The sequence below is a fragment of the Falco rusticolus genome, chromosome 8, assembly GCF_015220075.1.
Source record: "Falco rusticolus isolate bFalRus1 chromosome 8, bFalRus1.pri, whole genome shotgun sequence".
NCBI classification, from domain to species: Eukaryota; Metazoa; Chordata; class Aves; order Falconiformes; family Falconidae; genus Falco; species Falco rusticolus.
Genome location: NC_051194.1, coordinates 61,168,563 through 61,183,640, shown reverse-complemented (window position 1 = coordinate 61,183,640; position 15,078 = coordinate 61,168,563). Strand labels below are relative to the sequence as shown.

General features: G+C 42.0%; 1 protein-coding gene across 11 annotated transcripts in view; it reads right to left on the bottom strand.

Moving 5' to 3' along the window:
- Positions 1 to 128: 128 nt before the first annotated feature.
- The window catches only part of MFSD6 (major facilitator superfamily domain containing 6), a 48,946-nt gene continuing 33,996 nt past the window's right edge, over positions 129 to 15,078 (bottom strand). For 9 of the 11 annotated variants that reach the window (XM_037396886.1, XM_037396883.1, XM_037396885.1 and 6 more), the window contains 5 exons: positions 13,623 to 13,720; positions 7,810 to 7,971; positions 7,136 to 7,234; positions 4,735 to 5,015; positions 129 to 2,326 (listed from right to left, as the gene is read on the bottom strand). In XM_037396886.1, the coding sequence (XP_037252783.1) occupies positions 2,144 to 2,326; positions 4,735 to 5,015; positions 7,136 to 7,234; positions 7,810 to 7,971; positions 13,623 to 13,720 (823 nt within the window). In that variant the 3' untranslated portion in view covers positions 129 to 2,143. Of the gene's footprint in view, positions 2,327 to 2,543; positions 2,596 to 4,734; positions 5,016 to 7,135; positions 7,235 to 7,809; positions 7,972 to 13,622; positions 13,721 to 15,078 lie in introns of all 11 variants that reach the window. The other 2 variants (XM_037396888.1, XM_037396889.1) reach the window with 2 other exon arrangements.

Here is a 15,078-nt window from a genome sequence, read left to right as displayed (position 1 = left end):
CACCACCCTCCAGTGAACCTAGCAAAAGGTCATCATCGCGGAATTATTGTCAGTTCAGGTGATTATGTTCACTGCTGGCACTGTTAATACCAGCAAATGTAATAAGAGCTCAGATCGATACTATTAAATACATTACGGATATTTTATATTTCTTACCACAGTTTTTACAGTTTCACAAATATCAAAACCCAGGTGTACACGTCCAATTCGCAACACAGAATGACTATACATTTCCAAAAAGAGCAGGCATCTCAAACACACAACTCTGAAGTGTAAACACAGTGTACAAGCTCTTCACCTCACAATCCAGGCGCTATGCAGCAGCAGCCGAGGTAACGCCGTCCGGCGTGAGCTCCACAGATGGGTGGTTTGCCTCGAGATGGGTTTTAGCCTCCTTCCTTCCCGTCACCTGTTCAGCCTTCGGTTTTCCCCCAAGTTATACAAACATACAATAAATACATCTCTGATTTTAAAGGACACTTAGACGAGTCATGAGGATTTACGTGAGTACAGTACATTTAAGTTCAAGTGCAAAAAAAGTAACTAGTGGCTAGTCATCGATGTTTCTCGTTATTGTCTATGGTGTTGGTCCCAGGCACCACCGGAACATGGGTTGCTCTAAAAGCACAGCTAAAGCACAGCCACCCCTTCAGTCAAGCTAGCTGGATGCCAAAGCGGGTTAACCTGCGCGCCCCCTGTCCTCCTCAGCTGCTGCCACCCCCTCTCCCCCAAGCCCGCGCTCCTCTGGGGCTTGCCCCTGGGTCGCCGTACCGTCCCACCGCGCGCCTTCCCCGCGGAAGGCCCGACGCATCGCACACCTCTGCCTTTGAGGAGGGCCAAGCGATACTCGGTCCCGTAGAAGCTGAGCGCTCCGGATCTCCCAGGAACAAGCTGTTCATGTAAGCAAACGCGCCAAAACGCTGTCCTGACTGAACCCCCCCGAGTCCTCCCTGAGCCCCAGGATTTCCCTCCAGCAGCAATCGTCACTGTGCACCAGCACGCGAGCTGGCTGCAGTTAATATTGAAAAGCGTAACAAAACGTAACACAGGGTCTTCCAGTGTCTTGGCATTGGGCAAAGTAATTTCCTAAACGTGCTGCAATTTAGTTATGTTTGCTTCCTCCTGAGAAACTCTCACTCTGCTTGATTTCTGCATCGACGACTTTGCCCCCATAAACCTAATCACTAAGATTTTTAGGCAATTCCTCCGTACCCCCACCTTCCCTAGGCACTTAAAGCTTACTGTTTTCTTAATAAATAACCACAGTAACTACACTGCATTAAATAAACCATTGTATAGATGACGAAATAATAACAAAAAAAAAAAAAAGCGTGTCCACCGAAACCCTTGATCAGTCTCAGGCTGTGCAACCCTGACCAAAGATTCTCATCTCAGTACAGCATCAAACCTAAATTACCCGAACGCACACAACCTACGCCCAACTGGAGGGCTGCAAGCGCAGAGGTTAACTTCTTCAGAAGCCTTCCTCCCACTTTTCCATTTCACTAAAATGCCAGTTCAAAAATCTTTGCTTGGCAGAAGTAGACCTTTATCTCAAACAAGATAACGTTAGCTTCAAAAACATATTCTTTGAATACGTGTGCAGTTCACTTACTCCATCACCGTAATATGAAGATACGCTTCCTAAAGCTACTCTCTGAGAAATCTTTACAGTTTTCATGCTGTTCCTATGTTTATTGGGTCTGATATTTTCTAACAGACTATGCAGGGAAACTCAGGTTTCTCTCCTAAAAAGTCTTTTCTTTTTGTCTTGGGAACAAATTCAAAGAAAATTACCCAATGAAGCCAGACACTCTGTGCCTCAACAAGCGAGGAGTGAACTCCCTTCTACAGACTGCAGAGGAATCTCATAGCACTTGCCTCAGCTTTAGCAAAGTAGCCAAGAATTCTTCCTACCGCTAGATCTGGCCACATCAATTCCCTCAAGAATCCCGAACTTTTGGCTTCCCTGCTCATGTGGCTCTGTGTAGTCATATGAATACTCTTTATATAGTTAAAAGCTTGCACTGCATCACATTATGATCGTTAAGATGAAGGAAGTCCTACTTTTGAGCTCCTACTCCAGCGTTTCCCAGGTGAGAAGCAGAATTCCATGCACTGGATTTGATAAGATGAGCGCATCTCAGGGCCCTGCAGCAGCAGGCTGAGCATCATGATCTGACACAACGCGGCCACCATCTACTTGGGAATCTGATGTTGCTGTAGGTGTTGGTGCTGAACAATTTCTGGACTGCCCAGAATCTGTCGGATTTTGGGGTTGTCTTGCTGAGCTGGCTGATGAAGCACTGCAATTCTCATTGATTTTCTAAAAAGAGGGGAAAGGATTGCATGCAAAAAGTAAGAACAAACACTCACGACACTGTCCCCAGTGGTACACCCCCAGATGCATTCAGGCACTTCTGGAAATCCACAAAGCACTTACTTTGAATGCCCGCAACATAACAAATCAAACTTAAAGAAGCAAAGCAAAAGTAGTACATGTAAATCCAGATGACACTAATAGCAAGCAGACAGTAGCTTACCTTCCATCTCTTTTCCTAACTGCACTTTCCCAAGAAGCATGCAAAAAACAAACTTTTTGTGTTTCAAGGGAAAAAAAAAACACGATTAACTAGACTTCAAAGTGTTCAGACAAGATCAGTCTTTTGACCAAACAACTCTATAACATTTTTATCATGCTCCTTAAATACAGCTTTCTTCCATAGTTCGTCCCCCGCGCCCCCGTCCCCCCAAAACACTGCTCAGCCTTTCTGAATGACAGAACTTTGGCAGTACTGATGGGTGAGTCCACCAGTCTGCTCACACTAAGGATCACAGGAGCACATGTAAACACCGTTACACTCCCCCTGGTTCAGCCAGCCAGCCTTCACACCGGCACATTTCAGGTCAGGAGGTGGCACACCATCTAGGACTAGCTGGTTCGCACTGAAGAACAGGGACTACGGCAAGTAGGTCCCTTTGCTTGAAGGAGTACAAGCAAGCAGTAGCTAATTCTTAATGAAAGAAGAAGGTGTAATTTTTGTCACTAATTTCATTTTCTGTGCATTGACCCTCCTTCCCAATGATCAGTTTTCCTTTTCAGGAGGCTATTTAACAAATTTAATAAGAGAGCTGGGCAGCCTTTTTCCAATTTCAGTGCTTTAGCATCACCAACATAAAATAAATGACTGAGCACAAAACCTGAGATGTGTTGGAGCAGGTTTGTCCTTTCAGGGCACTGAAACAGGAATGAGAGCTTTTGGAGAATACAGATGATGAAGAAAATACTGCAATGGGGCACATCAAATTTTGGCACATCAACAAGAACTACTTTCAAATCAGCACCTTAGTTTTACTTTTAGTCTTAGGAAGGAAAGAATGATGAAGAGATCACGTGCCACAGAGAACAGGCACAAAAGCCTTTCTGGCCTCTTCACAGTTCTCAGTGAAGCAGCTGGGTGGTGTCCAGCAGTGTCGGACAACCCCCCCCCCCAGACACCCCACAAGTGCAGAACACTTTTCTTGCCATGTTCATTGCGTGCGGCTGCTTTTCTCCGATTTACCGGGGCAGCTTACACTAACCAAGGCCCTGAGGACATCTGCCAACGGGAAACAGAGCGGTTTGTCTGGACAAATTACTTCGATGTCAGAGACCCTGTGATATCCTCAGTGTCACTATAAAAGACATGTGCTTTGACTCGGGGAAGTTCAAAAGCAAACAAAACCCAACCAACCTAAAGACGATATGCCAGTCATATATTTTCAAGAATAAAGACAAGGAAGAAAGGCAGGAGATTGCTGTCCAGGTGAAATTCCTACGCTGCTCTGCTGATTCACACTCATATCCCAAGTCACCCATTTCTAAAGACAGCAGTTGTGGAAAAAGCATTTTTGTGTTTACTCCTGCTGGGTGAATAAGAAGGAACCTCACCCACTCCTCCCAGGCAGGTAAACACAGTGGTTTCAGCACTAAATACGCTGTTCTAACACTTGCATTCACAGCGTTTCCCTGCTTTGCTTAAGCACTGCGCTTCAGCTCCGTTCTGAAAGGCACGTCACGAGACGATAGTTACTAGATCCAAGCCCACCCAACCACCGATGAAGCTATTAGAAGGTATTTTGGGAGGAGGCTGGGCAGAGGGGAAATGGTGTAAAGTAAGCACCAGCAATCAGATATTTTAAATCACAGAATGGTTCCAATCTGGTGTAACTCCAGATTAAAAAAAAAAAAAAAAAAAAGATTGACTTAATTTGAACAGTTGTCTGGAACACCTATTTCTGCAACCATGCAGACACTTGACAGCATCACCCAAGGAAGCAAAACTAAGTAAGTGTCATTTTACACTCTGTTAAGCTGTTGTACATCTTCATGTTCAATTATCACCTTGTAAATTTTGCAAAATGCATAACCTGCGTGTTCCAACTAACATGAAAACAAGTGTAAACTTAAAGAAATTCAGAGGTATCCAAGCCTGTAAAACAGAGTCTCCTTCTATACCTCTCCCTCTCCTCCCATCTTCAGGGAGGTAATACTTGCAAAAATAGTTATTCCTGCTGTACTACACATAGAAGACAACTCTAATTCATGCAGTATTTTCAACTATTGTGTCACAACTCCAAATTTATTACAAGCTGACAGAGAATACCTGCCAGGTACTAACAGATTTAAACAGCTATAAAGGCTTTAAAACATCTAACAAATATATAAGAACTTCCTGTACATTAGAAGATTACCTGCAAAGGCTGATTCTCGGGAGCTGGATTGGTTTTGGATAGTTTAACCATCTCTTTTATCTGGTAGACAGCGTAAGCTAAGGTGACCCAAGGAGACGAGCTGATGCCCCAGGCAGGCTTGTTCACATCCTCTTGCTCTTCTTGGTGTTTAGTTTTCTTTAGAGGGAGTCTGGGCTCAGTCCGAGGCATGATATCTTCTGATTGCTGTTGTACCAGGTCAATAGTTGCTATGGGAACGGGACTGGAAGGCACTGGGATCCTTTCCGCCAGCATTGTCTTTTCTGAAGTTTAAAACAAAGTAATCACTGATAAAGCCAATGAGCTTAAAAAAAAAAATAAATAAGTGAGGCGGACAATGAACACCAAGTGTTTCTTGCTTTTGTCATATGGTTACCAGTGTACTGAGAGCAGAACAGTGGCACCAACAGCCAGGAGCAAGACACGCCGCAACCCAGTTAGGGAAAGGCGACATGGATGCTGCCTTAGAAGCAAGGCTGTTCTGCAGCTGCAGTGAGGCATTTTAGATGGCTGCATAAACAGGAGCAGCTAATGAGTATGAAACCATCCATTGGTTCCCAGCTAGCTCTTACAAATTTGCATTTTCATGTTACACGGAAGAAGTACTTTTCACGTTCTGTGCAAACTGAAAACCTTTTAGACTTGTAGCAAACTCTCTGTACAAAGCCTGCACCTTACAACGCCCTCACACTCGTAACTAAACAAAACAGGAACCATTCGGTGAAGTCCCACGGCCCACATCATCAGGACAGCTGTTTTTCTGACCTTAACATTTCTAAACCTACTGATCTAACTTCAAAAAGCTGTCCTACATCTTCACTTTTTTTACTTAAGAAACAAACCATCCCTCCGTTAGTTACTACGGAGTTACGCAGTTAGTGAGAAAAGAACAAGGTCAGTGACACGCTGGAGGAGACAAAATATCTGTCGCAGGTTTTCAGGTAAAGGAAGAAATCCTCCCAAAGGACCTCTCCATCTAAGGCCTTCCGATTATCTGAAATAGTCTTCACAGCTGTCCTGAAATATCCATAAAATGGCTGTCATGACCCAACACAATGTGCCTCTCACAATCTTCAAGAGCCAGAGTATTTATATATAAAAAGTAATTAAACAGATTGTTAGAAACTATTGGATAATTTAAGTAATGGCTGTACGTTCTCTATGAGCCTGCACCTAAGACATTCTGTAAATTCTGAGAACATATTTTTTTCTGAGTAGAAGTATTTTACCAATTAGAAAAAAAGATCTTTTTTTTCAAAATTATAAAATCGTATTTTGTTTCCAGACTCTTAGCACTGGTTATTTTAAGCTATGGCTGGGTGTTCCCTAGCAGTAAAGAAACGAAGAGACTAATCCTGTGCACACTTGACCACATGCTTAGTTTTTACTCATCCAACCGGCCGGGTTGAAAGCAACCTAATTACTGCCACGCTTAAAATCAAGATACACACTGTTAAGATGGGTAACGTGTATTAAATGAAAAACAAAGACTGAAACAAACCAAATAGATTAAGGCCGCTAACAACAAACTATTATTTTGTAGGTTCACGTGTAATTAACCAAAAGTTGATGACAAACTTAAGCAGCAAATATCCTCTTCAACTTTCCACGTTTTGCCATTATCATTTGAACAGAGGTGAGGAAAATTCTAGCAAAATAAATATTTGAACGCTTCAGTACAGGCAACTTGATAACTAGTCAAGGACATTTCATTGAATATTCCAGGTAAAGAAAACTAACCCTCATTTCATACTCCAAGCTCACACTGGAAAGTAACAGTTGGGTAAAAAGCAGCTCAAAAATTCCTGACTTTTCAGAATTTGACAGAGTTTTATTGTCTTTGTCAGAACTAGGTTCATGCTGAGGTTTTGCACTATTTCATTTCTGGTTAGCCTTTACATTAATAACGGGGGAGATGAAGAAGTTCAAGTTCCACCTGGGGGGAGATTTCTCAGGTGCCAGAACAGAACCGAGGCAGCTGTAAAAGTGTGTGCCCTCTGAAGCCAACTCCACAATTCCTGGCAGAATATGAGAGCATCCAGTGGGTCAAGGTGACCTTAAAGAACTGATGCAACTGAAATGACTCACTGAAGCTGTTAAGGATTCCCAGAACTGAGAGGACATACAGGTAGTAAAGTATGTCACGATTTCCTCTAATCAACATCCAACAACTCGATGCTGCCCTCCTCACAGCAGCAGCATGCCACTCCAGTATCTATCATCGCTCAGAAAAAAACTTCCCACTTGAAAACAAGTGCTTTGCTTTGTCAAAATCTGAGTAAAGACACCAAACACACCATATTAAAGCTGCAGGAAGCAGCTTCAGAGAGATCTTTTTTCACTAGCTCGAGTTTTGTAGCGTCTCAGTGACATGAGTATTTACCTTCTTCTTCACCAGGAACTAACAGCCACTGGATCAGTGCAAATAGAAGAAGAATCACTAAACAAGCCATTCCTATTCCTCTGAATGTGGCAGCAGGACCTGTAATGAGATTTTTTAAATTTTTTAATTGAGAATCTACTTACTTAATGAGTCAGCATTATGCACTCCTTGGGTATGATTGCCCCATGCAGACGCTTATTAGGTTTGTTTCATTACATTTTCCTCCCCCAACGGTTCTTCAATAGGCTTTGCAAAGGATTTTTAACCAAGTAATGAGATTATCGTTCGTTCATCAAAAGGCTGCATAGTATCAACCTATTCTCTCATAATGGATTCATTCATCTTACTTACAGATCAGGCTGAAGATCTGCTCACACAATACTAAAAATATCTAGGCACAACATATTTAATCAATCTGTGATGCTGACAGGACAAAGCCATAAGCAACCTGCTCTGACTTCAGTGCTGATCTTGCTGTGATCAGCAGCCCGGACTGGAGATCTCCCAAGCTCCCTCCCAGCCTCAGCAGTTCTACGATTCCATGACTTATACAAAGTGCACTACTCTTCAGAACGTAACAATACCTTAAGCATAAACAAGTTCAAAGCTGGTAGTTCAATAAAACCAGAACTTCGATAAATGCAACAAAAATCTTCAATACCATTTTTGCTTACCGAAGTAATTGACCAAAACCCCTCCAACCATCGCCCCGCATCCTCTGCCCAGACCCAAGTGGAGACCCTGCAGGATTCCCTGGGCTGACGTTCTCAGCTCCGGAGGCACTGCTGCACTCAGGTACGAAATACAAGCCGCCCATATAGCCGCATGCGTGACACCTAGAGAGAGGAGACATCGTGAGGAGTACAGGGTCCACAGAGCACACAAAGGCAACATCAGAGCAACCGCGCTCGTCAGCTGGAGAAAAACAGCAAAATCCCTTCGCTGACAAACCTCTGTGAGGTACAAACCAGCTTTTGGTAATGGGATAACTGGCAGCCCAGCCACAGGGAGACATGACGACTCCGTCCCCGCAGCGTCCGTCAATGGCTCTTTCTCCCTGTAAGGTGACCTCCCTTCTCTCGAGACGCAGTCCCCAGGAAGCCTGAATAAAGTGCCTTAGAAGTCTCTCTCCCAGATTCCTCATCCCTTCAAGAGCACCCGGGGCCCTTCAAAATGCAGTCCTGATGCCGTAAGCTGGAGCCAGTTCAAGCATCGATGCCTCCCGGCAGTCCCCGTGCTGCCACGCCGGTGGTGCCAAGGTCAGAAATGCAGAGGGTATCAGAGATACCCACGCTATTTCAGAGCCAAGAGTGATTCCCCCCCGGCCCTTCTCCCTCCACGCCAAACCCGCCCCCAAGCAAACTCCTCCTGAACTCCACACCAACACACTGCATTTAGGCTGAATGGTGGGAAGAGCACGTCAGCTCCTCAGGGCAGGCCAGAGCTGCCAGTTTTCACGCCCACCGTGGGAGGCAGAGGCAGCGTGCCCTCTCTCCTGCCATGCCTGCATCCTGCGCATCCCACCCGCCCCGGGGACCACGCGTGGCCGAGGCCCTCGCTGCTGTCACGGCCACCTATCCACCGCAGCCCCAGCTCCCCTGCGGAGCCTTAGGACGGCTCTTCCTGGCATGTGCCTTGTCGATTCAGGGTCACGAGTGGTTTTTCCTGCCGCCCAAGAAGGGTGGCTAGGGGGAGAGGCAGCGGGTGACCACCCGCACGCAGAACCAGCTGCAGGAGGAGCCCTCCGAGCACCTGCCCAGTGGGGTTTTTTTGTGGAGTGGGGAAGAACCGGACAGGAAAAGGCAAGGTTGTGGAGGAGCTGGAAAACAAAACAGTTTTCGTAGCTCAGCGCACATTAAATAAGCCTAAACTATTTTGCCACCCTCGGATTGAGTGGGAATGTATTTTTCTTATTTGAGTGGTATTAAAAATAGTCATCGCAGCTCACCAGTGCCTAAGCTCTACTGCCTCGGTTTTTAAAAAACGTTGGCACAGCTGATGATTCAGTCAACATGTTTCTGTCCTCTGTGCTTGACTTATTAAGGAACAGTTGGACACTCAGTACTTGCTGAGGCATTTAGGCTGAAGACTCATGCAAGCAAGAAAATGCATGATTTTGTAAATACTCACAGAATAACGTGGGTTTTGCTGAAGTGTAAAATGATAAATAGCACTGTATGAAATTGATACAGCTCAGTTACAGACATGTTAGATGTCCACCAGGCTGTACAGTTCCATTTCAGTCCAAATCTAAATAAAAATTTCTCAAGCCTCGGGTTTAAAGGCCAACTTTATACATTATATATATACATATATATATACACACACATATTATATATAAACATACATATACACTATATCCATATAGCTGGTTTTGGTACTAGTATGTCACCTTGTTGAAAAATAGGAATTTTACATTAGGATGGGCATAGTTTCCCTTACCATTTACAGTTTGAGGCTTTAAAACTCACATATTTTTCATACAAAATGCTCAGAATTTTAAAACTCGCTGAATGACTACATTTTCTTTAATGCATACCCATGTATGCATTGAAAATAGCAACCAAGAACTGTCCCAATAGCATACCAAAGCTAATCTGATATAGATGACGTGTTTTTGTTTTACAAAGGATATCAATTAATGTAAAACATTCTGGTTTATAAGCTATTAAATATTAAGTCAAGTTTTAAAGCCAGGCAAATCAAAAACACATCATAAATTATTTGAACCGTGAAGCACAATACCACTGTATTTGTTCAAAAACAAAAGGCCATAACTTAACAAACAGGTTCTTGGATGTTTTCACCTTTACTAAGCAATCCAGCAAGGACACAGTGTTCCCAGCTCCTCTGCAAACAAATCCATACCTTTAAACCAGCTTATTTCACTTGCCATTAAAGGCAGCAGATTTTTTATTTTATTATTTTTTAGTATGTGTACATTACTATATGTGATTTATTATTTATACAACAGTGACTATTTGGAACAGTTTTTATAACATTTATATGTTGTCTGGTCTGGATTACTGCTAACCACAAGTTGCTCACAATATATATATATTGTGACATTATTTGCTAAAACCACTAGCCACCATTTCACCATCTGGACTAGAGTTCCCACAACCGTTAACAACCCTAGTGTTATGCTTAGAATAATAATGTTTAGCAAACTTAGGTTAATTTACATATACACCAAGAGCTGAAGATTTGGGGAGCCAAATTTGATTCAGGAGAGATATATCCTAATCACTGCCTGTTAGACACCCAAGCTTTTTGCTCTCTAGGCATAACTGCGTTGCTGAAGCATCGGCAGGAGTCACTTCTTAGGGCAGTACTTGTTTTGGAGTTTGCTGGACAACTGCCCAGTAAAAATAGCTAATTTTATAGAATATATTATATAATATATAATAAAGGTGATCAGTATTGTTTTGTCATTTGGAAAATTTACGCAAACTGGTGTTTCCAGAGCTGTTAGCTGTTACTAGCTAACACAGCTGCTACCGGAGCATGTAGATCAGCGCATCGGTACGGTAAGTTGCAGCTAACCTACCTACCAAAACTTCATCTGCTAAGTGCAAAATCAACAAGACTGCCTGCGTGTTCGTGGGCTGACGGCATGTACACACACAGTAGATGTGTTTGCCTATGAGAACGCCTTGAAATTTTCAGTTATTAAAGATTCAGCCTAAACTCGTATTTTCATACATTGCATGTGCCAGTCAAGACAGCATATGGATTCAAAACTCTCAATTAAGAGGCGAGTTTAAATCTCCTCATTTACTCCTTTGAGACTGCAGTGCACTTGAAGAGTCCTCCCCATCCCAGTTACAGGCAGCAACTGAAACTCAGCATGGTTCTTATTACAATTAATAGATGCAGTTTGCAGAGTCACCTTCCAGAAATTTCCCCATGCCCTTCAGCACAACACATGGGCATCATCCTTCTTCTACTGCGGAAACATACTAAAAAGAAAAATAAATTCCTTACAAAAGTCAGCTGAAATTGTTGTTAAAACTCCTTCAGCTGACGGAACTGGAATTTAAATAGAATTTGACAGCTTCCTGGGAAAAGAGTAATGTACAATTATAAGCAGGACTTCACCAAGGGATTTAAAAGACCTATCAACCTGATGCAGTTGCGTGACCCACACTGTACCCAGATGTTCTGCACAATCTAACCTTTTTTTTTTTTTGGTTGTTTTCAAATACTTCTAATCCTTACATATGCAAAGCTGCTACAACTCTTTACCTCCCTCTGTCAAGAAACTCACTGAACAAAAATAAGGGCTTCCACCTCACCAGATTTCATTAAGGTGTCACCTCTTATCCCTACCGACAGGTTGGGTAGATACATAAAAAAGAAAGCAGAGCCCAAAGAAACAGGATTTGATAACCGCTGCAAAAGAAGTAATGAATCCAGAAGAGATTAAAACTGGTAAGAGCAAGGAGGGGAAAAGAATAAAAGGGAGGAGAGTCAATACTTCTAAAAAGATAAACTTGATCTCCCATTCAGGCACACTGAATGAGATTGCTGGGATGTAACAAATGTCATGGCAGTAATTAGCCACACGTACAGTGTACCTCTGGACTTCACAGGCACTCATCAACGACGTTCCATGCAGGCTGAAAAGTGCATGTAGGACACAAAGAGGGCAGGGGGGTGGGGGAGTTGTATTTGTTTTGGTTTTAACCTTCTCGTTTGCTGACTATAATAACTGCAAACAGCATGATTAACCGAGGTGTACATGATTCAGCAGTGGCTAGATATAGATAAAGTCTGGTAGATAAATTTAAGGGGAAGTATTAGTTTGAAGGTCCTTAGTTTCTTCTTTAAACCTCAAATACGCAAGATTGTACCACACAAAAAAAACCAGCACAACAGCTCCCTCGCAGTCCTGCTGTAAAGGCAAACCTACGTATTATGCAATTCATACCGAAATTTCAGCAGAATAAAAACCAAGATTCAAAGTAAAAGAAACTTCTTTCTCAGCCGTGACTACAGCACGCTTCCAGGCACAAACTCATGGCTGTATTACTGAGACACACGTTTGGGCTTTCCCCGGCATTTTGAACCGGGGTATCTTTAAAACAGGATTACCTACAAGGCAACACCCAAAGCTCTGTATTCATCGTTTGTCCCCCCCCGACATTTAAGCAGGCAGGACACTTACACGTTCTCCAGGTTCTTTGTAACATTTTCATGTTTTAACACTTGGTATGAATGATGAAGTATCAGTTCAATAGTTGTGGTTCAGGGTTTTTTTAATAACAAATTCAGAAGCATGCTGTTGTGGCAGCTTTAATACAATAAACTTCTTTTGTCAGCAGGCAGGCAAGGGGCCAGGACACAAACAGATCCCTTTCTACACGTATGTGGAGATCAACACAGTGATCTCCAATGCCATTTTGTAACTCAAGTTAAAATCTACCTTACAAAGATTTCTGTAAGTATAGTAGAAAAAGTTAATGCAAATTCAAATTATGCTGCACATGGAAGAATAAAATGCATAAGTACAATCTGTGGAAAGTTTTCTACATAGTATTGTATAAATCCAAAATACTGGCTTTAACTAAGATGGCACAACTATTTTTAAAGGCAGGAAAACATTTTTGACATTTAAATTAACCTTTCTCTTGCATGCTTAAAAACCCAAATACTTCAGTATTCTTCAAATACTGAAGAAACAGAAAGTAAAACAGTTGAGATTTTTCGTGGTTTTGAGAAGTGGTACCCACTACAAAGACATAAGAAAAATGTAAAATTTAAATTAGAATAATTTAACATTGCAATGAAGGTCTTACAGACTTCGACAACAGGACTCAAAACAGGGCTCAAATTACTTTTCCAGACCACCTCTGTCCTTCTAATTAAATTAAAGGAGCTTTATTAGTGCAAAGCCACTGAAAGAAATTCTTCTCTAGCTGTTATGAAAAAATAGTTCTGTAGTCTAAAAGTATTGATTGAAGAATACCACTGTGAAACTACAAAATACTTTAACAGCAACAGAATGACCCGGACTATGGGTTTTGGTGGGGTTTTTTTGTTGTTGTTGTTGTTGGGGTTTTGGTTTTGGGGTTTTTTTTTGTTGTTGGGTTTTTTTGGTTTTGTTTTGTTTTGTTTTTTTATGGCATCCTTTCAAGAACTACAACCTTTTGCATTCAATGAAGTTCAGGTTTACCACCAAACAGGATTTGCAGCAGGTGTGTACCCAGCTCATGCTTCTGTTTCTTTGTTTAGTTAAAGGGTGTGTTGGTCTCACACAGTTCTGTTTGAGTAAACACAGAACTGTGCACAACCAAATGCAAACCCACCCTTTTAACATCAAATATTTCCCAAGATCAAGAGTTATGCTTTATTAACTGGGGATATTTGTGGTCAAAAAAAAAATAGAGAAATACCAGATTTTTATTTAATCATCATTCACTTGAAAACAAGACAAATGTGAGCACCCGAACCTACACTGAAAGGCGTTACTGCGCTGTCTTACCTTGAAGTACCTCCATTGGAAGAACAGTCCAGGCGTTTTCCAGATACGAGATATAAATGTACCGAGCTGTATTACAGGCAAGACCAATATAAAGCACTCTAGAGGAAGCAAGGAAAAGAGAAGTCAGAGTAGTTTGCACTCTCCTTTTTTTGCTATGTTTTAATATAGCTGTACTGCTTCAGGAATCATTTGCACGTGTACAGTTTGCCAGTCTAAAGCATCTGCTCAACACAAAACACATTCTTTAAGGCCTACACCCAAGCATAAACTCTCCTCTTGGCCACTCTAAACACATATTCAAATTGAGGCTGAAGTTAGGACAGTCTTCAAAATCCTTACGGAAAAAAATTTCAAACAGACAGCAGATTCACTGAGCTTTTAGGCAAGCTCTGCAGTTCCATGCCACACTCCACACAGGACTGTACATCAGAGAGAGCATTTCTAAGCACATCCAACACCCCTTCCAAACAATCTTCTTTTCTGGCCATTCAGAGATTCATTCTGCCATTTTAATGTAAGCCTGCTGCGGGATTGTATTAGACAAATCAATTTTACCCCAATTAATATACATTTATAGTCCCAGTATCTGCAAACTGCTCAGGACTACTGTAAAAACACATCCCACAGAAGCAATACGGTTTATAAAAATATGCCTCAGGATAAAAACTTAACCATCCTGTTGAAAAGCAACAGATGCTGCATCTCAGAACGAAGGGGGAAAAAAAGCTCTTTTAACAGTTTTTAAACAATGAAGCACAAAGACTAATTGTGCAGTGCATTTCCCATTGCATGTTTACCCTGATGACTTTTCCCTTCCAGTTTTCATTTCAGCTGAGCTTACCTCTGGGATGCTTATTCATCCAGCTATCTTTCTCTTATTTTTAGATGGATCTTAGGAAACAAAGACTTAATTCAAAAGATGTTTTTAGCTTGAGAAGATATACTATTGCAAATTTAAAGATTTTTTTAGGGGCAAGGATAATTTCTTGTCCAAACATGGCTTCTCGGTTGACCCCTGGTTTAGCACAAATGAAATAAATTCCATTGATAATTAAGGTGTAAGCATAAACACTGTGAAATGGCTCGTTATTCTTTGTGCTGCTTTTTTAGTTAGTTGAATAAATACAAAAGCAGCCCAGGATTTAATAAATGGTACATAGCCATTCTGGAAAAATCTAGAGTGAGATGCAATCATAAAAATGAGGCATCTTGTTAACACGCAAGGTCTCCAAATATACGTGTTGACAGCTAAAAAGCCAGAACCATAATTTTCATCATGTCAGTGGTATTAAAAAACCCTCAAAAATATAAAGACAGGTCTGTGCATTTCACAACAACATGTATTTACAGAAGACAATATATTTCACTTTGAACAAGTCGGGTAAGCTTGCAGGAAGTCCCCCCTGCCCCCCCAGTCACACATCAGACCAAGCTGCGCTGCTTCCAGATACATGTG